This window comes from Hylaeus volcanicus, chromosome 2 (assembly GCF_026283585.1).
Source record: "Hylaeus volcanicus isolate JK05 chromosome 2, UHH_iyHylVolc1.0_haploid, whole genome shotgun sequence".
NCBI lineage: Eukaryota > Metazoa > Arthropoda > Insecta > Hymenoptera > Colletidae > Hylaeus > Hylaeus volcanicus.
The window spans coordinates 18,885,826-18,909,385 of record NC_071977.1 but is presented as its reverse complement, the minus strand read 5'-3'; the positions used below and the strand labels follow the sequence as shown (position 1 = coordinate 18,909,385).

At 35.8% G+C, this 23,560-nt stretch overlaps 1 protein-coding gene across 3 annotated transcripts in view; it reads right to left on the bottom strand.

Moving 5' to 3' along the window:
• Positions 1 to 550: 550 nt before the first annotated feature.
• Positions 551 to 23,560, bottom strand: part of LOC128884950 (titin-like) — a 99,462-nt gene continuing 76,452 nt past the window's right edge. For 2 of the 3 annotated variants that reach the window (XM_054138667.1, XM_054138669.1), the window contains 16 exons: positions 22,711 to 23,061; positions 21,820 to 21,991; positions 20,308 to 20,461; positions 20,110 to 20,236; positions 19,770 to 19,970; positions 19,152 to 19,321; positions 16,308 to 17,240; positions 15,253 to 15,415; positions 9,648 to 9,989; positions 7,845 to 8,139; positions 7,074 to 7,215; positions 6,367 to 6,566; positions 5,999 to 6,151; positions 4,717 to 4,840; positions 2,735 to 3,872; positions 551 to 1,723 (listed from right to left, as the gene is read on the bottom strand). In XM_054138667.1, the coding sequence (XP_053994642.1) occupies positions 1,488 to 1,723; positions 2,735 to 3,872; positions 4,717 to 4,840; positions 5,999 to 6,151; positions 6,367 to 6,566; positions 7,074 to 7,215; positions 7,845 to 8,139; positions 9,648 to 9,989; positions 15,253 to 15,415; positions 16,308 to 17,240; positions 19,152 to 19,321; positions 19,770 to 19,970; positions 20,110 to 20,236; positions 20,308 to 20,461; positions 21,820 to 21,991; positions 22,711 to 23,061 (4,901 nt within the window). In that variant the 3' untranslated portion in view covers positions 551 to 1,487. The remainder of the gene's footprint in view (positions 1,724 to 2,734; positions 3,873 to 4,716; positions 4,841 to 5,998; positions 6,152 to 6,366; positions 6,567 to 7,073; positions 7,216 to 7,844; positions 8,140 to 9,647; positions 9,990 to 15,252; positions 15,416 to 16,307; positions 17,241 to 19,151; positions 19,322 to 19,769; positions 19,971 to 20,109; positions 20,237 to 20,307; positions 20,462 to 21,819; positions 21,992 to 22,710; positions 23,062 to 23,560) is intronic. The other variant, XM_054138670.1, reaches the window with a different exon arrangement.

Here is a 23,560-nt window from a genome sequence, read left to right as displayed (position 1 = left end):
TTTCGAACATGTTGGAACCGTTTGGATAAAAAAACTACAATAACGTGGACTGCATTTATCTGATTGCCTTATGCAATCTAACCCAATTACATATAAATTACCTGGTCATTATTGTTGATTTACTTCCCGTGTCATTGTTCAAGAGACACGAGTGACAGTCGATCGGGGCAAGGTCTAGTCGAGATCAATTGTTAATGTGGGAGCTACTTTTAAAATTGAAATTATCTGGCGTGTCGCACATATCTATATCTATATCTATATCTCGCTACTTGAAGCGCTTATCATTACACGCATCGACTACTAAAAATAGACTGGGGGTTCGAGTTTCCTGTTTAATATACTATTATAATATACTATTTACGTTTTCTACCATTTTTTTCCATCTTTCATAACTTCAATTCACATGTACAATAGTTACCAAAATGGTTTTTTGTATTACTTTCTATAACTCCGTTGAGAAGTATATTGTAGAACTTTTTCGTAATTACCAAGTGTCATTAATATTTTATTACTTGTTCGTAAAACTAAAAATCTTGATATGATACACTGATTGAGGTTACATATTCTTTATTTTGATATCATTATTCACGTATTACTTACAATTATAATAATACATGTAATCGCGTTTTTATGTCTGCAAGAAAAATAAAAGGTGCAAAGGAAGTAAAATGATCAGTACATTATCGTGCTACGCTTGCAAAATGTCACTGACAGCTATTTACACGCATCGAAAAGGCAAACAAACGATACCTATCGCGTTTTTTATCGGGTCGCAATAAAATCGTCAATATTTAATACGTGACACGTTGAAGTTACCGTACGTATCTACACAAAAAAGAAAGTCAGTGCTAATAATCGAATTTTCATCCGTTCTCGATCGTTTCGCACCGCAAAGTTTGCCAGTGCAATTCCGATTGAAACCTAGAAAAGTGATCACCGTGACGCAAATATGTGGCAATATATTGCTAGGTTCTCCAACGCAAACATTCGTCTTGGACTACACGTGACTGATAAGAAAATTCTTAAATAAATAGATTCTTATTATAATCGTGATTTACTTACTCTACTGTTCAACACCTCATTATCGCGTCAATGAATTTGTATAATATAAAGAGTTTAAATACAGAAGTTTTAGAAAACGTTATTTATACTAATCTCATTGTTTTTTCTTATCGAGTTTTCATCGATCATAAATATCCCCTAGAATTTATTCAAACGATTGAGTATTCTCGTATTTTGTGGAAAGGTCGATTGCCATTCGAACGACATTAACAGACTGCGGATCTTATGCGATTATGCATATATGAAAACTGTGTACAAAACGTATGCAGAATGTATGCACTCGTCCAAATTGGAATATTGATATCCATTCGTTCCATTCGTTTAAAAAATATTAATCTAGACACATTTCTTATGTATTTTTCCACGTTAGCGCAGTATAAAATGCGTAAAATCCGCAGTCTAAGTCATCGAACTCGTGGCATGCATTACTTGTTCCAGAATGCAAAAGCTTTCTGTATCCTTTCATTGTTGGGCTTTCCTGTCGCCACTGTAGTCGCAGGATACGTGCGTTGTTGCGATACCTGGGTGACGTTTAAAGGCGGTTTGGACGCGGCTGCTTCCTTTTCGAACAACTTTGCGGTACGACTTACGTTTCCGGTCGGGACGAATTTACTCCGAACGCGACCGATTAGCAGCCTTGGGTCCTCAATATCGCTGGCAACTGCAAACAAAGATGCTGTATCGATATACATAATCAGACTTGTAGATATGTTTTTCTTTTATACAAGTCGTTTATAATAGCATCAATCATTTCATAGTATTAAACAGTTTGAAATTTCGTTAAATTCATAGCTAGACTGCGGATGTTTATGCAAATTCATATTTTCATAGATACAGAAAAAGAATTCAAGTATAAATGAAAGTTTGTCCTGTCTTCCAAACGGTGTAACATGAACATTATATTGTTGATATTTTATATGCTTTTGCATTTATAAACATTTTCATGAATTTTCCCATATTTTCACCTGCCATGAAAATCCGCAGTCTATTCATAGAAATTCTTCAATGAATAGTAAATCCAGCTCGTTGTATCGAATAGTTCGAAATTTCGTTAAATTTATAGCAAGCTCTACCCACAAAGTTATTATTTATAATAAAATGTTTCCAAAAGGAGCTTTAGCATTTTATTTCTTCTACTACGTTTAACTGCAATCACGTGAACTTTTTATTCTGGTAATTGTTCCATGGATTTAATTAATGGAAAATTTCAATAAAACTTCATCTGATTGATCTTTGAATAAATATGAATCATACGAGTCTATTTTGATTTAAATTGACCACGCCAGTTTATTATGGACGTGTGTGAGAATATATGTAGTAAGACTATTGTAGAAGTCTAAACGAAACATAAGGCACGGAGATTCGAAACCACGATCCTCGGATCCACAGTCGACCGCATTACCTACGCGACCAATCCCGTACCCTAAGTTTCGTGTTCTTGTTTGACTCCTTATTGTTAGGTATGGGAGGCGCGGATACTACACTATACTTAAAAAAAATGTCCAATTTTACTTTTGAACCTAACTATCTCGAAACAACTACCTTAAAATAAAAAAAGTCGGCTATAATCCGTACCATTCGTATTTTACTGAAAAACAAAAACCTAAATTCTCTTTTGGGAAACCCTTTACAATAAATCGACCAATTAAAACAAACTTAACATCAAACACACCTTCATGCCGATTACTTTCACGCGAAGCTTTAGTCACAGCACTCAGAGTAGCTACGTTTTTCGTTGTGTCGGTCGATCTCGTCGAAGGTTTACGGAACTCTTCCATCGTTCCAGGCACGTCTTTAATGTTACCATTATTATTCTCATTATCTTCTTCCTCCTTGATGGACGAGATACCGAGCTCGTTCACGTGCTGCGAAGAGGCCGATAAGTTGGAGACGCAGTCACCGATCCCCGAGTCCCGCGAGTCACCTCTGAAGACACGTCGAAGCTTCTGTGAATTTACGTTCGTTTCTTGCTCCGATTTCTCCTTCGATTCCTTCTCCAGGTTAGCAAACATCGCCTCATCCTCGTTAACGCGATGTTCTTCGCTCAGCATCGAGTGTATTTCGTAGGATTCTGCGACGTTAGTCTGTTCGTCGAATATCGACCGCGTAAACACGTCTTCGTGGACATTAGAAAGATTCTCGTCCCCGTATCGTGATTCTATGGCGTGTTCGAACGTGCTGCTCGGATTTCTCGCTTCGAAATTGACGCTTTTTATGACGGACGTGTCGTCCTTTATCGGTACACGCCGTTCCATTTGGAGTTGCGTGACGATCTCGATTTCTTCTTCCAGCCGTCTCACAGGGGCTAACCCTTCCGAGTAAACGTTGCTTTGGTCCTCGGTTTCCCCAGAGCTCGGTTTCTCGGTATCCGTTTCGCGAGTCTCTTCGGTTACATCTCCGCGTGAACACGATCGCGTGACGTTCCTCGGAGTTGGAAGTTCGTTTCTCAGGGACACGTCGTCAAGGTTCGATGGCGTGTGCGTGTCCATCTTTAGAGGAGAGTCTAACGTTTCTTCCGGAAAGATGCTCACCTCTGTCTTGTAACAGAACGAATACATGCTTCTACCGCGGTTGTCCGTCTCGGTTGGGCTTCTCTCGTTTCGGTTCGGCGAGCTTTCAATGTTTTTGCCAGATTTGCTCCTATATTGACCGTCGCCGAGTGCTTCAGAATCGATCATTCTTGGCGATTCGATGGGATTCGATGTTGGTTCCGAGGTGGGCGACGATTCCGCCGTCGCCGTAGGGCTTCGTCTACTGTTTGCCGAAAGGATTGCCATCCTACCCAATGCACGAATGGCGTTTCCTGTTTTCTGTTTAGACAAACGAAAGCACGCGCACAAGCAACGCGATCAAACACCATGCTGAACGTTAGTACAAACGAGAAGTTAGGTTTTGTATATTTGGTCACTGAGAAAAGTGGCATTTGTAATCTCTTGCTGTGTAAATGGTTGGACGTTGTTTTTAACCCTTTGCGCTCGAGATGTGACTCTCAGTTACATTTTAATGCGATGCAGTAAATCAACCAGCAATAATGTTTGTCTAAGTTTAATTTTATTGGAACCCGAAGTGTCAATAAAATGATTGTCGAAGGGGTAAGGGTGACCTGAGTTTCAAATCTCAAATTAGAAATCTCATCTTCGAAGTCAATCTAAGCTTAGCATTCGTGGCAATAGATTACTAAGACAGCATCTCGAGTTGCTAATAGATACCAGAAAAAAGGCCTCGAGTGGAAAGGGTTAATAATTGATACAATGTTCTGGTATATGTATCCTGTAACTATAATAATCGTGGAGGAGTATTTTTCAAAGTAAGAACCCGAAAGAAAATTTTGGATGGAGTTAATGTGGACAATTTAAACGTTCTGTTTTATAAAATTCAAAGTTTAATCTATGTTCATTGTTTAAATTGGGTGAGATATACATAAAGAGCCGATTTAGGCGATCTCTCTTTGGGGGTAGCTCTAAAAGTTGGAATTATTTTTATATTTTTAGCTGTGTATCGCTAACGGTTCAGAATCTTTTAAATTATAATGGTAGGTAATTCTTGATCTTTATATGTAAAACCGATTAAACATAAATGAACATAAGGAGGGAACACTCGAAAACATGGGCATACCAACGCAAACACGACAAACAAAATCTAAAAGATTCTTACCTGCCACTTTCTTCGTACGATGAACTTCTTCAGTTTTTCCGTAGGCAAGGCTATCCTGCTCATGGCTTCCGCGTGTTGTGCCATCCAAGGATGCTCCAAACACTGTCTTGCCGACATACGCATTCTATGAAACAGGAATAGCGATGATTAATAAAAGTGTGGATGTTTAGCCAAGGCCAGGAATTTTGTTTAATTTGAAATCTGCTGCAATTCATATGGAAATAGAAGTGTTTTGAGTCATTATTTTGCTGTATAATAGCAATAATAGTACATTGTTAATAAATATCTGAACTACGATTATTTTTGCTTCAATTGTATGAGACTGTGTATTCTAATTTATCTTTTTTTGTTTTGACAAAGATAATTTTCGAGGGCACATATTTTGTAAATAATTGCGAAAACAACAAAACGATGACTTGAGCGTTTTCTATATTGATGTGACGTGGGTCCATTCGTGATCGTTGTAATTAGACAGCAAATTTTATGAATTTATAACGTATACGAACATGAAGAATACACGTTATGTAAGTGTATTCATATAGAGTAGATATATCTGTGCTATTATATAAATATATATGATATTTGTACAGAGCGTACATACATACGCAAAATAAGATATTAATATAGAATATTGTTAGATATGTTCAAATGTCGCGTGTCCGGGAGCGCTGCATAATGACAAGCGATACTCGCGGGACCGCGGATGTTCCGCGCTCGCGATCGCTGCGTATCTCTCGATCTGCGACTGTTAACGAGAATGCACGTAACATCTAGTCTACTCCTTTTCTGTATCACCGTTTATATTAAATAGAATTAAGTATCCCAGTAATCACGGTGCACTATTATTGAGGGATTCATGGAGCCATCCTCATTTTCCCTTCTTCCACCTAAGAAATACATCAAATATAAAATATATCCTACGTACGTATCGTCTATGACTGTCCAATTACCATGCACCATAATGCAATCAAAAAAATAAATATTCGGTGGATTAAGAGCAAATAATTAGCAAACAAATATGCTGCAAGAATGGAATTGATATTTCTGTTAGGCACAGAGATACATAAGTGGCTACACTAGCTTAATATTACGCTAGCATAGCTATTGTTTCTTGAAAACGACTGGAGCAAAAAAATTCATTCTTTGGTAAATATATAGCAAATAAATAGCAAAAAAATACCGTGTTAATTTGGTATTGGCCTTTTGAAATGGCTACGCCAGCTTAATATACGTATATAGTAACGATAAATACATAAAGTCTATAGAAAATACAAACACGTACTCTTTTCGTTTGACGAGCAGGCCGCTAATGAAATCCTTAGCATCGTTCGATATCGCATCGAATGCCTCGTCCTCCAAATCGTAATCGGCTCGAGTGATGTTGGCGAAGGTTTCGGCGTCGTTGTCACCCATAAATGGTGACAAACCAGTCAATCTAGGCGTTTAGAGTCACGTTTACTATTTAATAAATCTTTTCACAAATCTAATTAAAATATCGATACGCTATAACGCATGGATTTATAAAGTAAATAAATATTTGCTCGACGCAAACATAATTTCACTACAGTATGTATATTCTTAAAGTAAGAAGGGAATATTTTGATTGTGCTGAGACGTGCTACCTTAGAATCACAGGTGCGACATACTTACAGAACGTAGCAAATCACACCGACGCTCCACATGTCCGACTCGGTGCCGATCGGTTCGTAGCTTATGATTTCCGGCGGAATGAATTCTGGCGTGCCGAAGAGGACTCTGATCGGTGTGTCCGGCTTGAGGGTTTGAGCGAGACCAAAGTCTATCAGTTTGATTTGATGAGAGGTTCGCGTTCTGCACATTATATTCTCCGGCTGGAAAGAGGACCAGGTGTCAATTAAAAGTTCATAGCACTTTGGATAATGAAAGAAAGCAAAGTTTATGATTTTTTTTTGTGTTCGACTGAAAACTACTAAAATTTTTAGGAGGCGCTACACTAATTTTTTTTTTTATTCTAATTGCTTTTCTTCTTATTTTTTGAAAGATACACATTTTAAGAAAATTACGTTTTGATGAAATCTCTAGAATAGTTAAAATTATAGCCTTGAGTGTGGAACAATGTCAAGGGCTTCAGTGAAGGCTACTAAAACTTTAAGGGGTCAGACCACTGTAAAGCTTATCAAAATAAATATCGATTGCTTTTTTATTCCTCGTCAAATACATATGTGAAAAATGTTGTGTCAAATTTTTAAACAAAATTTTAAGAATTCCTAGAGGTACAACTTTGAATGTGAAGATCAAAGGTTAGTTTGTTGGGCAAAGGTCAGTGCTTTCCACCGAATAGTAATTAAGTTCAATTTAATTATAGAATTTCACATCACCTTTAAATCCAGGTGGACCACTTTGTTCTGGTGCATATATTCTACCCCTTCGCAGATTTGCCTCATGAAAAGTATACTATCCCTCTCCGTAAGCGTGAAATCGTCGGCAACGACCCTCTCGAACAACTCGCCCCCGGAAATACTGAAAAAGTGAATCGCCACGTATCGTTAACGTAACAAGATTTACGAATATTGTTTCGCAAACATTTTCCACCAAACCTGGACAAATTTAGGCTCAAAATGAGAATAAGAAGCAACTATATTTGAAATGATTTATTACGGACCGTTACTTTCGATGCAGTTATTTGAAAATAAAGATAATATAAATATATCCGAAATAATAGCTATTTCATAAAAGTAAATCGCTATAAAGATTTCCTAAAATAAATTCTCGTTACATTATTTTGTTAATTGTTTATTTTAAATCTTACGAAAAAAGTAGCCCTCAAAAGAATACGTAACGACAAGAATATATTTTAAGAAATTTATGTTTCCTTGAGCTTAACTAATTAACGTAGAACTGTTTCCTATTTCGTTACGTGTTTGTGATTTTACCTGATGTAATTTTGAGGAATGGCTTCACAAAAATTTGAAATAATTATTAAACAAAATAATATGTTATCTGATATAGTACTTTAAATAATGTTATATAAAAAATGATCACAAGTATGAATATAATTATGAAATAAAATAACGTAATGCTTGAAATAACATTTCAAATAACATCATTTCAAAAATGCCCAGATCGGTTTTGCAGGCATGAATGCTCACTATTCCGTGATCATGATGATTTCTCGAGGACTCTCGAACGCAGCGGCCAGGAGGAGAAGTTTTGGGTGTCTTAGGATGTTCATAATTCGAATCTCTTCCCGTACTTGTTCGCGATCCTTCGTCTTGATGGTCCTCACGAATTTGGCGGCGAAACTGGTTCCAGATGAGGTTTCTGTGACCCTCCTCACCGTTCCGTATCGACCTTTCCCAAGTTCCTCGAGGATGACGTATCGTTCGCCGAACAGTCGTCCGTCTTCCATTTCCACCACTCTGGCTTCGAAGGCCGGCTCGAATTCTTTGGAAACAACGTCTCGATTAAACACTCGTTTAGCTTCTTACAAGATGAAGATTGCTAATGGCAGACATTGATATCGATAAAATTGTCGTCCTACGATTTATGACTACACTATGAGTTTTACGCATTTATGATAATAACGAATATGACAAGTATATGTTAAAGATAATCAAAACGTATATGCACTTATTCAGAATATTATTAGTGCTATATTAATTAATAATTAAAATATTAATAACAAACACGGTTCAGAATAAATATTCATTGAAGACATTACATTTAAAAAAAATGGCGATGACCTTGATACACCCTGAGGACCAAAAAAAAGCAATAGTTATATAAGGTAAACCCCCTCGAACCTTCTAACTTTTTCCTGTAAGATTTTTTTGTATCTACGATTGTTTAGGCATTATCGCTCTGTAACAGTTTAGCTGCCTCATCCTATACATAAAGAGGATCAAATGTAGGGACAATCTTTATTTATATTAAATTTGAATAGTCAAAATATTAATAGTAATAATAATAGTTAAATTGTTTCATGTTAAGATGAATAGGTTCTTAAACCGTGAAGTGGCTAAGTTGTGACTATTGCTATATTCCGCAGAACTTTAACCCTTGCAATAAATACGTCCTTGCCCCCGTCCAACTACAGTGACAGGCATTATTTTTAGTCATCATAGTACTTGCAAGAGGAAAGCACTAGCGTGGAAATCTCTTTTGAGACGACACTAAGTACTAGTTGCAGTAAACATAGCTAGCATTACAAAGTTCCAGGGGCGTATCTGGAGAACTTAGCATCCGGAGTGTGGTACTCCTATTAGCAAACCCCATTCCGAACAACAACGTTACAATTTAAATGAGTAGAAAAACATATTTGGTTGAACAGAAAGTTCGTGACATTTTATAACCTAAATTATAGGTGTTTAAGAGTGTTCAAACCATAGAGATATTGTAGAACAGGAAAGACGTAGGCCTGCCTGTAAGAGGAAATGTCCCATCGAAATGTCTCTCTTAGTCCTTGTATGAATGTGAATATTTGAATACCTTTAACATCCTTAATTGGGGATTAAGACATTATGAAAGCTCTAAGACTTTCTATTATCGAACTAACTAAAAGAATTTTGAAGATAAGATATTAAAGAAAATAAATTTGGTTAGAATACACGAATTTCGATAACGTTATAAAAATGAGTACAACGACGAAGGTTCAATTACGTAGACTTCAATTGTCTGAAGAGAAAATTTTATTCTCATAGAAATGTTCACGAATATTCATGTGGCAATCAACGTGCTAATAAACATGTTATGTACAATTTAAGTTACGAAAAGAAACAAATAACTACAAACAAATTGTGTAGCAGAGGAATTAAGTAACATCTCATAAAAAATGAACGAACTTTCCGTTCAATCTAATATGTTATTACTACGCTAGCAATTTTATTGAAATTGGTGTCTGTCACTGACCTTCCCCTTAGTCACCGAGGCGACCTTTTCCTCTCGATACTCACCTTCCTCGTCATCGAGGAGTTGCGTCTCCCCTTCCTTGGGGATTCTGATAAACTCTGACTCGCTTCCTGGTTCACTGACGCCATGGATGTTCTCCGCCCGAACACGGAATCGATATCTCTCACCGGGTGCCATGGTGTCCGTTCCAGGAGTCGGCACCGTGTGACTCAGCGAGTGACAGGATTCTGCAACGGTCGTCCACGTGCTCTCCCCAAGACGATTCATCTCCACGGTGTAACCAGTGACTGTGCAGCCTCCGTCGTAAGGTGACGATCTCCAATTAATGGTGGTCATTCCTGGGGAACAGCAGATGCTGGGAACACCCGCTGGAGGGTCAGGTGGACCTGGTGAAAACGCGGTCAATTGATTTTTATGTATTTTTATGTACAGTGGACCTACATCAAGTGTACTTCTGCTCAGAGTTCAAAGTCATGTGCCGGTTAACTAATTAAGGAATAAATACAGTGGGTGTAGAATGTATTCGTACACCGATCAATTTCCCAAAAATCAATGATATTTTAGATATTCTCGGAAGTCTCTAAGATAGATATAGTCCAAACAACATTTACTAGTTAATATAATTTGTGAAATTAACAAAAAAAATGCGAAAAGTGGGTGAAGGTATAGAAGCAATAAGTATTTGTACGATTCTCATGACGAACCACCATTTACAGTAGACTTTGTAACGTAAACACATTAGTTTATTGTTTCGCCAATCAAATTTCCAGTAAAGCACTTTTAAACAGTTCTGCGAATACTTACTGCTCCAACATTTGTATCGATTAATTGTTTTTTTCCTGTTAATTTCGCAACTTACATAAATAGTTATTTTTTTTGTAATCCATCTATTCTAGAGATTTCAGAGAATATCTAGAATGTCATTGTTTATAAAAAATAAGTTAATAAATTACAATTTTATACAGTTTTTTTGGAAATTGATCGGTGTACGAATACTTTCTACACCCACTGTAAATGATTCAAGAATATCCTGTAACTTCTGATTTTACCGTGCTTTCGCAGGATGTTAGATATACATCTATATTGTGTGTTCACTATTACGAAGTTAGAAAAATAATTACTTAAAACTTCCCATCCAATTTCATTTACACTACTAATTCCCATATGATCAAAGTCTCAGACATAAAGATACAAAATTGATGGATTTGACGTGAAATGATCTGCTGGTTACCTGTTTTGTAATTGAGCCATTACGTTTATTTTAATATGCCAAATATGTTAACTGGACTCGTCCGAAGAGGTCGATAACTCGATAATTAGCAATGAGTTGCTACGTTTGATTAAAGATCCTACTCCCAACAAGATTAGTCATCCAGGTTCGTTAAAAGAAATTGGCGCGCGCGAGCCGCTCACGCTCAGTCAATTTCCATTGCGGTCAGTTTTTTTTCTAAATGCTTCAAGGGCGTCGCGTTCGACGGATAATTTGAAATTATAAACAAGAACAGCTTAAAGTATGTTTCTCTCTATATATAACGAATTTCATAATCCCCGATTAATTTGGTCACGGACGATTCATGTTTTTATGATACTATTTGTTTCAGTCCATAAATCACCGTTCATTATAATTGCGACATGCAACGTGTGCCCGTTACATACAACAGTAATTCACAACAGGAATAACACAAATTTATAAGCTCTTTTTATTTAGAGTTTTTATTCTCATGTGACCCTCTTTCACCCTCTTTCACCCCCTTCAGTGAACCATTGTGTATTTTGGGGGGACCATGGGCAAGAGATGTTTAAACTGAAAATCACGAAATTTCTAAACGGATCATGAAAAATATTAGAACCACTAGGTTCTGATAATAGTATACATAAACAAATATGAGGTCTCATGTTACAAGAGCTCTCGATTGACTTGTAGAGTGATCGAGCAACTTAACCCAGATTGGGAAATGAACAAGAATATTTTTGAGAAAGAAAAGTATGTTGTATTAAAATAATGAAACAGTTGCGTACTAGAAAAGAAACTCGGAATAAAAAAGGCTTGAAAATTTCAATATGAAGTTGGTAAATAATAGTGCTGTTTACGTTTCATACATCTCAGTGGCTGTATTAGTATCAATCAATTTAAAATAAAACATGAAAATTGTCTTAAATGAATAAAATCGATAGTTTAATGATTTTTCAATTGACATGTTTTAATAATTTAAGTGATAGGAGTAGTTTATTGCCTAGCTTAGTGTTATATACAGTAGTTTAACACCAAAACTACCGAGATCAAAATGGAGGAGAAACAGAATATCCTGACGATCAAATTAATTGTCCTAAAAAATCACAGTAAAAACATGGTTCCGAACTGATGATCGACTTAAAAAAGACGTTTGAAGTATATGGACCAAATTGACTGGTTTGATCATTTTAGCGTTAATGCTCCTGCATTTGACATGTTACTATAATATCAGTAATATTTAGTAAAATCAAATAAAATCTACCTTTATGCATGTAGCATTATCTAAGCATAATTTTCACGTATTATAAAAAAAGGATCAGACAAATCGCCAGATGAACTATTTAAAGATTTTAACTGACAGTCAGTATACGTCTCGTCTCATATGTCACAAGTTCCTTTATTAACTTCAATTTCATCGTCGCATCCTTTTTGTAAACGTGATCGTCGAGAACAGAAGAACGCATTACCCATTTTCCACTCCGTTTCAGTTATTTCCTCTTCGCGATCACTTGACGTAAACACTGCGAGTTTTTACGAAATTAAACGCGCAGAACAGGCGAAAACACCAACGTTTCGGTAACACCGTTCGTCCTTTTTTGATAAACAACAACATCCACCGGTTTCCACGCTCGCTTATGCGGCACTGCTCCGTTCCACCGGTATCTCGTGGTAAGGGCCAGAACAGAGGAAGCCGATGGTGGGGGCGGAAGAAGACACGCGGGAAGGAGCAATTATTACGCGATACGTCACGTGAGACTGTCGTCTGCCTTGTACATAAGAAGAGGAACTGGACCGTGTGACAGCCGCTTACGCACGTGGAACAATGGGTGTCTCGTTCCGAATCGCGTTCTCGGACTAGAAGTCACGCGAGAGAGTTGCCAAGATTGGAATAAATTAAGGGAGACAGACCACTGTAATATTCTTTAAGGGGCATTTCGCTGTGAACGCACAAAAAAAAGCATATTTTCAATAATTTTTTTCTCAGGAACTATTGCATAAAATTGAATGAATGTTTTTTCCCCTTAAAGGTATGATTAAGGAAAGTAAATACAAATTTTTCTTTCGGTAAAAAATATTTCGTCATTAATTTATAAAATAATATGCATGTGTGCAAAAAAAAAAGTTATCCGCTGGCGCAGGTGATTTTGGCTCTCCTGGTAATCTGAAACAGAAAATCGAAAAAGTTTATTAAACTATGTCGTCACACCTATCGTCGGAACCTCCAAGTAGTTGATATTTTGATTTTTACTTACAATTTCACCTGATTTACGGTACAAAAAAAGTGTTTTTTTTCTCTCTTTCACAAGAAACGCTGCCATTTTGTTTATTTTCGATGAAATCAATAAGTGGAGGTTCCGACCATAAGTGTGACGACATAGTTTAATAAACTTTTTCGATTTTCTGTTTCAGATTACCAGGAGAGCCAAAATCACCTACGCCAGCGGATAACTTTTTTTTTTGCACACATGCATATTATTTTGTAAATAAATGACAAAATATTTTTTACCGAAAGAAAAATTTGTATTTACTTTCCTTAATCATACCTTTAAGGGGAAAAAACATTCATTCAATTTTATGCAATAGTTCCTGAGAAAAAAATTATTGAAAATATGCTTTTTTTTGTGCGTTCACAGCGAAATGTCCCCTTAAGAATTGATTTTTCTTTGGTTGCATTTCTCAAAGATATATATTTCAAGAATGGTGCGTAAGAATTAGAAAAATATACATCTAGAATTGCTAGAATTACAACCTTTGGTCTGGAAGTGTTGGGCGCTCGACTGCAGTCGAACTGAAACTTTAAAGAGGCACAGCATTGTCAAATTTAAAATAAAATCGAGTTTGTTTGCTTTTCTCAAAAGATACATGTTTCAAGAATTTTATGTCAAAATTTGAAAAAGAAATTTCTATAGTTGTTAGAATTACAGCCTTGAATGTGGAGTAGTGTTGAGCGCTCGAGGGCTACTGAAACTTTAAATTTGTTTATCTCTAAACGACACTTTCAACGTGGTGATTGATAATGATCGAAGTTCTCTTTTTAAGACTTAGGAATTTTAAGGAACTTGAAATGCATAATTCATCACCTTGAAAATGATGGGAAAGTTGTGAAAAGTAAACGTAAACGTTGGCTCATTATCATTAGTAAAACTCGTCTGACTAGTCATCGTTGTCTCCTTCGAATCATAATCCATTAGCAAATCATCATTCAAGAAATCAGCAGTAAATATAATGTCGATCAATATTACATACACATATATATTACAAGAAGGATAAATTTTACTTTAAATATCAGGAAGCAAAAACAAAGATGTTTACCAGTAACTTTAATTTCAACAAGGACAGCATTACTTTATTTTTCAAATCCTCTCGAGTTTTCAATCCAAATGTCCAAATTTCACACAATAAAAAAAAGAATGAAATTCACGAAATTTAGGAGATATATTGGAAATATAGGGAGATATATTCAGAAATATAGGAATTTCCAAATCTCAATAAATAAAGAATTCTAGAACGCAATGCTTATTCGATTCGTATTCTAATTAAAAGCTTCTACCGTGTTTGGATTTTGGGGGAAACGGATTGCCAGTGTCTACAATATTAAACTTTATCTTCTATTTCATACATTTTGCTCGAAGAAGCACAGACGTTCGTTTCATGCCACACGATCTTAAGTGTGCACATGATATCGTCGCGTCGCGAGTTTAAACGAGTGATGTAAGACCGCTTGTTTCGGAGCTCTGTAAATATTAATCGTTTTCAAGTGTTGGTGGTCTATATCTATCCAGATTGTTTGAACGAATGCCTCGTTTCTACTCCGAGCACTTGCATAATCTGTATCTGCAGAATATAGAATCGTTTATTTCTAGCCCATAACACGATCGATCAAGTATTGAACGAATGACAGTGCAAATCACGAAAATACATCCAGAGATTGCTAACAGTTCGTCGTTCAGGAAAATAATGCAACACTGGAAACCATCAGGGCTCCATAATGGATAAAATAGAAATTAAAGGAACAAAGGGAATAAGAGCATTTTATATTAAGAAGATAATTATATCAGGATCACATTCATGTTTATGCATTTATGGCAAATATAGGGAAGTTTATACAAATGTGCATAAATACAAAAATATATAAAATATCAACAATAGTATACATATTATACTAGTTATAAGACATTAAGTTTCAATACGTTTTCTGTTCCTCATTTCAATTCTATTTATATTAATTTTGGAGCTGAATAAGCAATTATTTGTAAATCTGTGCAGCTTGAATTTTACGAATATTAGAATTACGGAGGTATAAATGTGTTTCGAATGTAAAATGCTCTTATTGTTATTCTATCCTGTAGCATACTAGTAAAGTAAGATAACTTTACTAATGCGAATTAATAATAAGTAGAGAAAGGTACTAGTACCTTCAACGGCAACGCTGAAACACCGTCGATCCTTTCCGAGTTTATTGTCCACCAACACTTCGTATTTTCCAGCGTTATCAGCAGTGACATCGTCTGATATTAAACAAGACACACCACCGCCATAAGTGATCGCAGTCTTTTTGTCAGCAGCCAGCTCACGACCCTGTGGTACAAGCGTGTTTCTATTATTTCGCGTGTCAGATAGAAAAAGAATTCTGGTCATCAAAAAATTCTGAGTGTAATGAATGTGATTGTTCAGGGAAAGTAGCTCTTCCTTCTTTGTTAATCTGCGACAGCAGTAATATATTTGGAGAAGTGGGATGTATGAAACCTTTGATTAGAAGTCATTAATTAGTGAATTTTAATTCATAATAAAATAAAATAAGGAGATCAGCCATTAGTTAGAGAAATGTAAAATGGTAACAATGGTAAATAGTAGAAATTAGTAGATTACGAAATGTAAAAATGACTTGAAGGAGGTGTAGTAATCGCGGCAAAATTATAAGCACTAACAAAAATAATAAAGATAATCATATAAATAAGTGACACGAAGATCACGTACTTAATTTTTCATAGAAACTTAATTATAAACTAAAAATAGATAATAAAAAGTAACAAAAAGGAGTAAGTTCTCTTTGATGAATAAATCATTAAACTTAACTCATTGTAAGTTTCGTTATCTATCTACTATACAACCAAACATACTTTTATCAGGTAATTAACGGTTTTACTTTTAATCGTTGAAACATATACGTGTGTAAACACACATAAATGTACACATTTCCATTACTATGCCTTATCGCAAAATTTTGTACAGAAGTCTTTAAATAAACGTTATGTGTACGATATTTATATATTTCAATTGCTAAAATAAAAGTAAAATATCACTAATTATTTAATAAAAACATTGTTACAATAATTTAATTAACAATTCATTTAATTAAGTTAACAATAATTTCATTTTATCATTTAAATTATTGTCACTTTTAGTGAGGAAATTACGGATCGTGAATTATTTGGTCAATGCGTACTTGTTATACATATTATTATCTTACCGCGCGAAGCCATTTGACACGTGGTTCCGGATGACCTCGATACGTGGCCCTGAGCACCACTCTGTTCCCTCTGAACACCGTGACGTCAGCTGGTACCTTTACAATGGCGGCAGCCACGAATTCCTCCGGTTCTTCCTTAACCTTCTCCTCTTTCACCTTCGTGTGACCATTCCTCTTCAAGATCGAAGGCTCCTCCGGTTCATCCGCGACCGGGGGACACTCCGCGCACATAATAGGCATATTATCGTGCTCGTTGGAGTTGTCCTGAGTTCGTTTCGAATCGTTTTCAGTCTTACGCAAATCAGGATTCGCCGATGCTGAACTCATCGCTGATTCTTCTCTATCCGTCGTTGATTTCGAGCTCGTTTCGCTCGACACCTTCGAAGACGACCTTCGACCAGAAACACGCTTCGTTTCCTCCTCGTCCGAAGATATCGAGATCCTTCGATCGATCGATCTCTCGTCTGACCTTGCAACGTTACGTTTCGCTTTCAGGAGACCCAAATCTGTCCTCCTGTTCATTTTACTTTCGACTGCTTTCCTCTGGTTCAGCAAGGGACTCGGTGGAACGTTTCTTCTGCTAGGGGAAGGAGACGGTTGTTTAGCACTCGACGTGCACTTCAAAGGCAACGATGATGATCTTGCGCGCATGGGCGACTCGTATCGAGCATGACGCGGCGAAGGGACGTCTCTTCCCGTCTTTTTCACCGAATTACTGCGAACGCAATTCACCCCAGTTTTGTTGCGAATTTCGGTGCACCCGTTGTTGCGCGTCGATTCCTCGAAATTGGACGATCGATTCAATCGCAATTCCGCCGCGCAACTGATCGACAGGCCCTTACCGATCACACATGCTGTGCATCGAATTTCCCCGACGTCTCGAGACGACACGTTCTGTATCCTCAGGATGCTGACGTTGTCGTCCCTCTCAACCTGTCGCGCGATATGGATTATTATTATTGCAGAGCAATCTCTACGAATACTATGACGAGCAAAATTGAGAATCATAGTTTTCTGTTTTTATTGGATTATCTGGAGAGTCCCTGTTGATTTTTGGTAGGTGGTACAGGTCTGAATATATCGGAATGGTTAGAAACAAATAACATGTACAGTGGGTGTAGAATGTATTCGTACACCGATCAATTTCCCAAAAAACTTTTGTGTGAAATTGTAGTTTCTTAACTTCTTTTTTTATAATCAATGATATTTTAGATATTCTTGGAAGTCTCTAAGATAGATATAGTCTAAACAACATTTACTAGTTAATATAATTTGTGAAATTAACAAAAAAATACGAAAAGTGGGTGAAAGTATAGAAGCAATAAGTATTTGTACGATTCTCATGACGAACCATCATTTACAGTAGACTTTGTAACGTAAACACATTAGTTTATTGTTCCGCCAATCAAATTTCCAGTAAAGCACTTTTAAACAGTTGTGCGAATACTTATTGCTCCAACATTTGTATCGATTAATTGTTTTTTTCTTGTTAATTTCGCAACTTACATAAATAGCTATTTTTTTGTAATCTATCTATTCTAGAGATTTCCGAGAATATCTAGAATGTGATTGTTTATAAAAAACAAGTTAATAAATTACAATTTTACACAGTTTTTTTGGAAATTGATCGGTGTACGAATACTTTCACCACCCACTGTATACATATATGTTTCTTCCTTAAAACGAGGAAAGGTTGTGGAATAAAATGGTATCTATGTAATTCAATAAATATGTATCAAAAATCAAATGTGCCTTTGAATTTTTCTTAAATATTGACGCAAACTTCCTGGACAATCTAATATATAGTATGTAATGATATATTTGAAAATAATTATGTATTAGAAAGTAGTGTATTCGACCACCAAGCATGACGAATGACTTACGTTTGAAAGAATATTTATAATTAAAATTTTCACTTATAGCACTTTTGTGTAAAAATTGTAAACTACAGGATTTCCTTATAAACCACACTTTTTGTAAAAAGACGATTGCAAACTTGCAAGCTTGCAGTAAGTTTAAGGGGTTAGTCGCAGTCAGGAAGAAGAAAAACGACATTTCTTTGCGGTGTTTTTTTAGTTATTAAATAATAATTTGCATAAGTAACAATTAAGTGTATTATAAAGCATGTTTTAAAGAATTAAAAAACATTTTTTGTTTCAAGAAACGTTTAATTTATATCGTCATAACAGCCGATGACGTAGACGATGATTTAAAAACATAGGTTTGCGGTGAGCAAGATTTTTCTACACTGGTTTACCTGAAAACAAAGACAAAGGTAGATTTCGAAAATAGATTAGTCTGGCGGGTCCCTGAACGAAGGATTTTGGAAAAAAATTAATTTAAAACAAGATGGATTTTGGAAAAAATTAATTTAAAACAAGATGGCGTACATTTGAAGATGATTTTCAATTTCTCACTAAAATTAAGTGATTCAATACAGGATAAACAAAAAAAGTATACAAGAAAATAAAAAATCCTTCGATCAGGGACCCGTTAGTCTAATATATTTTCTAAATCTACCTTTAGTTTTGTTTTCAGGTGCATCAGTTTGAAGAAATCTTGCTCACCGCAAACCAAGTGGCCACCCACGCCATCGCCTGTTATAACGAAATGGAGAAACCTTTTTTTAAAACAGAAATTCTTTTATAGTTCTTTAAGACATACTTTGTAATATATTCACATTTCATTGATAAAAATTATTATTTAATACCTTAAAAAAAACACACTAAAAACTGTCCGTTTCCATTTTCCTGACTGCGACTACCCCCTTAATAGAATATTCTTACGAGGATCTGTTAAAAATGTTCATTAAAGCTATGGCTATCGTTATACTGTTTGACGTACCTTGCACCTCGAATTTTCTTTGACGTCCTTTCCGTTGATCGTCCACGTGATTTCCACGGCTTTTCCGCACTGCACTCGGGCGCAGAAGCACGCTGTCTCTCCCTTTGACGTGATTATAGATAAGGGAGTTTTGGTGAACTGGGGTGCCAGACTCGGAACGCCTTTGTAATCTGTTTCCAGAACAAATATTTTTATTTATCATGGTAATTCTGTGTTCACTTGAAGACGAGTAGTTTGGCGTATTATACTTATACTAGTTGTGGTAAATTATTAAAAAAAGAAAAAACATAGTGAACAAAATTCAGCTTTGTATGGTACTTATTTAGACACATTGGTAAGGAATGTAGTTGAGGTAGAATCATTTGGCTACTCAAGACTACTGATCTTGTCACTCTCTTTCTCACACGTAACGCTATTTACAGATAGTGATTTTGCATGACCAAACGACTATATTTTAAGTTGCGATGTAGGTACTTGTGCTTCTCTCGATCCAATCGAGATATTAATGAGCCTCTCAGAAGCAAAATTCATCAATCGAGTTTTTTGTAACTATTTTGACTTTTTGCAACACCTAAGACAGAATATTGCAACAATGTACAAACAAATATATTCATTTACCTTGCACAGCAAAGAGACCCTTGCAGGAGGATTCCCCGAAATCGTTACGAACGAGGCAAGTATACTCCCCAGCATCTTGTGGCGAAACGTTGGACAATCTGAGAGCTATTCCACCGTCGCCATATATAACATATTTATTCTGATCGTCGTCGGCCACCTCACGACCATCCTTTAACCAAACGACTGTGAAGGGTGGAGAACCTATAAAATACAATTTCATTGTTATCTATTTAGTTTTTCTAGTCGATTTAGTGAAAGTGGGACATCGTATCTATCTTGAAGATTCCTTCTTGCAACGGTTTCGATTCTATTTACGAAACTATTTTTATGTTTGTGGCACCTGTCAATCTCGCTTGAAGCTCATAACAGTGCCCTTCCATGACTATCGACTCTTCCGGAAGTGGCTGTAAGAACCTCGGTGGATCCTTGTCGCAGGTAGACTGATCGTGAGGGTCGAGAACGGTCACCTAAGAAAAAAAATGTAATGAAACATAAGAAACTACATTTACGTCTCGAACGCGTCAACTAGGATGTTTACCTGGCACGTATTCTTCGTGGAACCAAGGACGTTCGTTGCTACGCAGGTGTATTCACCTGCGTCGCTCGCTTTCACATTTGAAATTTCGACTTTCGTGGTTTTGCCATCGAAGTACCTTTTTATTCGGCTCGATCGTTCCAGTGGTCGTCCATTTCTGATAAATTTAATATTTTCAGTTCCATGCAAACGAAACGAAAGAACTTTTCACGGATGAAAGATTTAACAACATAACGAGAACCCTATTAAGATTATACACCATATATATATTACCAGCGCTTTCTAATATTTGATTAGAGCGTATAAAATTCTTTATTTATGGATATGTGTATGAATCTAAGCAGGAATGATTTATAAAAAAAATTACTAATTGGATATGGTGACTTCTATACAGGGTTTTACTAAATATGTGGTACTTTTCATATCAATACAAATTGAGATCGCGAAATGGTACAAGCCTGTTCGATTTTTATTGGTCTGAAGCCTTGATCCTCAAAGAATGTTCTATATATTTAAAAAAATCTTGTATGTGGAGTGTTGCTGAACAAATTCGACGACGGTGTAGATCTTTATACAAGGAGTGTCATATTAACTTCCCGATGTATAGGGAAGTTGTATTTGTCCCTAAAATGAAAAATCGATTTTTCAGCAGATCTCCATGTTTCAAGGTCGTTGGAGTAATTTTAGCCTATTTTTAACAAATTGTTCGCGCGCGCGTGTGTGTGTACGTCATACATACGCACACGTACACACATACGTATGTAAACAAATTTTTCGTTAACGTTTTCTAAAAAAACTAATAGCGAGATCAAAATGATCGATGATGCAATCGATGTGTATCAATCTAACTTAGAGCTGATTAGATTTTGTTCTAATTTGGTCCAGTAGTTTTTTAGTTTTTTTTAAGAAAACTCAACTCAATAACGCAATCTAGATGGGAGAATATGAATTTATGAGCGAATAACTAAACGGAAATAATATATATATACATATATTACTATTATTACATTTGTATACATATGTATGACACATGTATATATACATACAGGGTGCTTCAAAAGTATGGAAACAGTCAAATATTTCCAAAATGGAACATTTGTGAGAAAAATGGTTTAGAGAAATGTTTTAAGGTTTCAAAAATTCTATTGAACGATCGTATCCGTTTGACCTTCAAAGGAGCAGTCAAAGTCACGTCAAGGTCAACATGATTTTTTTAATGGAACACCTCATTTTTTATCATGCACTGTGAAAGATGGCTATGAGACCTTTTCAAAACACTAGTTTCAAACATTTTTTTTACTCGTGATAGATGGCGCTGTAATCGGAAATCGAGAAGTTCCTTGTGTGGCCCGTAAAGGGTCGCTCACAAAATAAACATGAATAGCTATATGAATTAAGCGAGCAACAATAACCAGCTAGTTTTTTATTTTTTTTTTTTTTAACCTAGAGCTACCGTGAGAGGTGGATCAGGTTATTTTTGCAAAGACGTTATCAACGTGTTTGATTAAAGTTTACCTGAACCACGTTGGTGTTGGGCTGGGCGTTCCTCTGATACCGCAACCGAGTTGCAATCTTCCATTTATTCTGGTAGTCGTGTCCAGAAGACTTCGACCGAAAGATGGGTACGTTCTGGGTGACGCACTCCTGGTTCTAATGGTCCGTGAAATCGGGCCAAGCAGTTGACGATCTTCCAATGGAAAATCATATCAAGAATTATAAAAATTGATCACCTTTAATAGTTAGTTATTAATTGAGATAGACAGGTAATTCACGTCACGTGATATGAAACAAATATAGACCATTTTGAAGAAATTTTTCAGATACAGATTATACATATGTATAAGCGAGATAGTAAGTAATAAAGGAATATTCTAGTCTAGAATCTATTCTAGTCTAGGCAAAAGGTTCTATTGTGACAACCATGGCAACCATTAATACACTTCTTTTTAAAGGGAATGTACAAGATCAGTTGTATGACGTGTAATTTTGATTATTTTCATTAAAAATAAATTCTATATGTATATTCATGTTTTAACACGTGTATAATGTATATCTTTAAAATATTATTAAATACGTGTACAAAATTACAAATAAAATTTCTTAAAGATTAAAAGAAAATTCTTAATTTAAAATAATACCTGAAGATTGACATTCTAAGCTAGAGAGTACCTCTTTAATTTCAGATTTAAACTGCTACATGGTATCATCGTTGCCATGTTAGCAAGTATGAATTAAAAAATGATTCGTTTCTGAGTTTATGAAATACTTTTGACAAGAAAATGTTAGCTTGGTTCACAATGAAATTTCAACATGTCTCGTAAGATTCACTCTAGGTTTGGAACACCAAATAAAAATACTTATAATACTAAATAAAATACGATTAGGTATCATTCGATATCTCCGTACTTATTATTTCCAAACGGGCACTGGCTTCGATACGACCATAATCGTTTTCTACGGTCACTCTGTACAATCCTGCGTCCTCCTGAGTGACTTCGACGATTTCTAATATCTTCACGTCGTCCCGTTCCTTTATGGAGGTCCTCGCGGTGGGTGTAACAGCCATGCCGTTTTTGTCCCATTTTACCCACGGTGTAGGATGACCGACCACAGCGCATTGGAAACGCACGGTTTCGCCTTCCTCGACGACTCGGTTGTGTGGAACCGCGTAAAATTTCGGTGGACTGATTTTTGGCCGTCTTGACATCGACCTACTTCGCGGAAGAAGCTGCGGAGAAGACCTCAATTCTCGACCATCTGTGAAACGTTTGCCGATGGCAGATTTACTCCTGACATTATGTATAAATGTATGGTGAAATTGAATGAAAGGAGTCGAAATTATTCTAAAATTTATGGAAAAGATTTATTTTTCTTTATCTCTTTTTTAGATCATGTAAATACCCCAATTATCGAGACATTTTTGGACAATCGTCACTTTGAATTGGAACCGAAAATTTTGAATACCTTTGTTTATTTAAAGTATAATTATTAAAAGATAGAGTCCTGTATGAACTATGAATAGTACTTTTTATTAGCTTCATCTATATATATATATATATAATATACTCACAGAGCAAATAACAATTTTATTTTTAATATTCAAAATATTACATAAAACATTAAATTTAATACATATATTTAACTGATTATTACGTATTACATTAAAGTATTAAATTGTTCGTTTATTGCCTGAGATAATCAACATTCTACATTGAGAACATGAAGTAAAGTTTGAAAAGTAGTATTTTTAAAATGT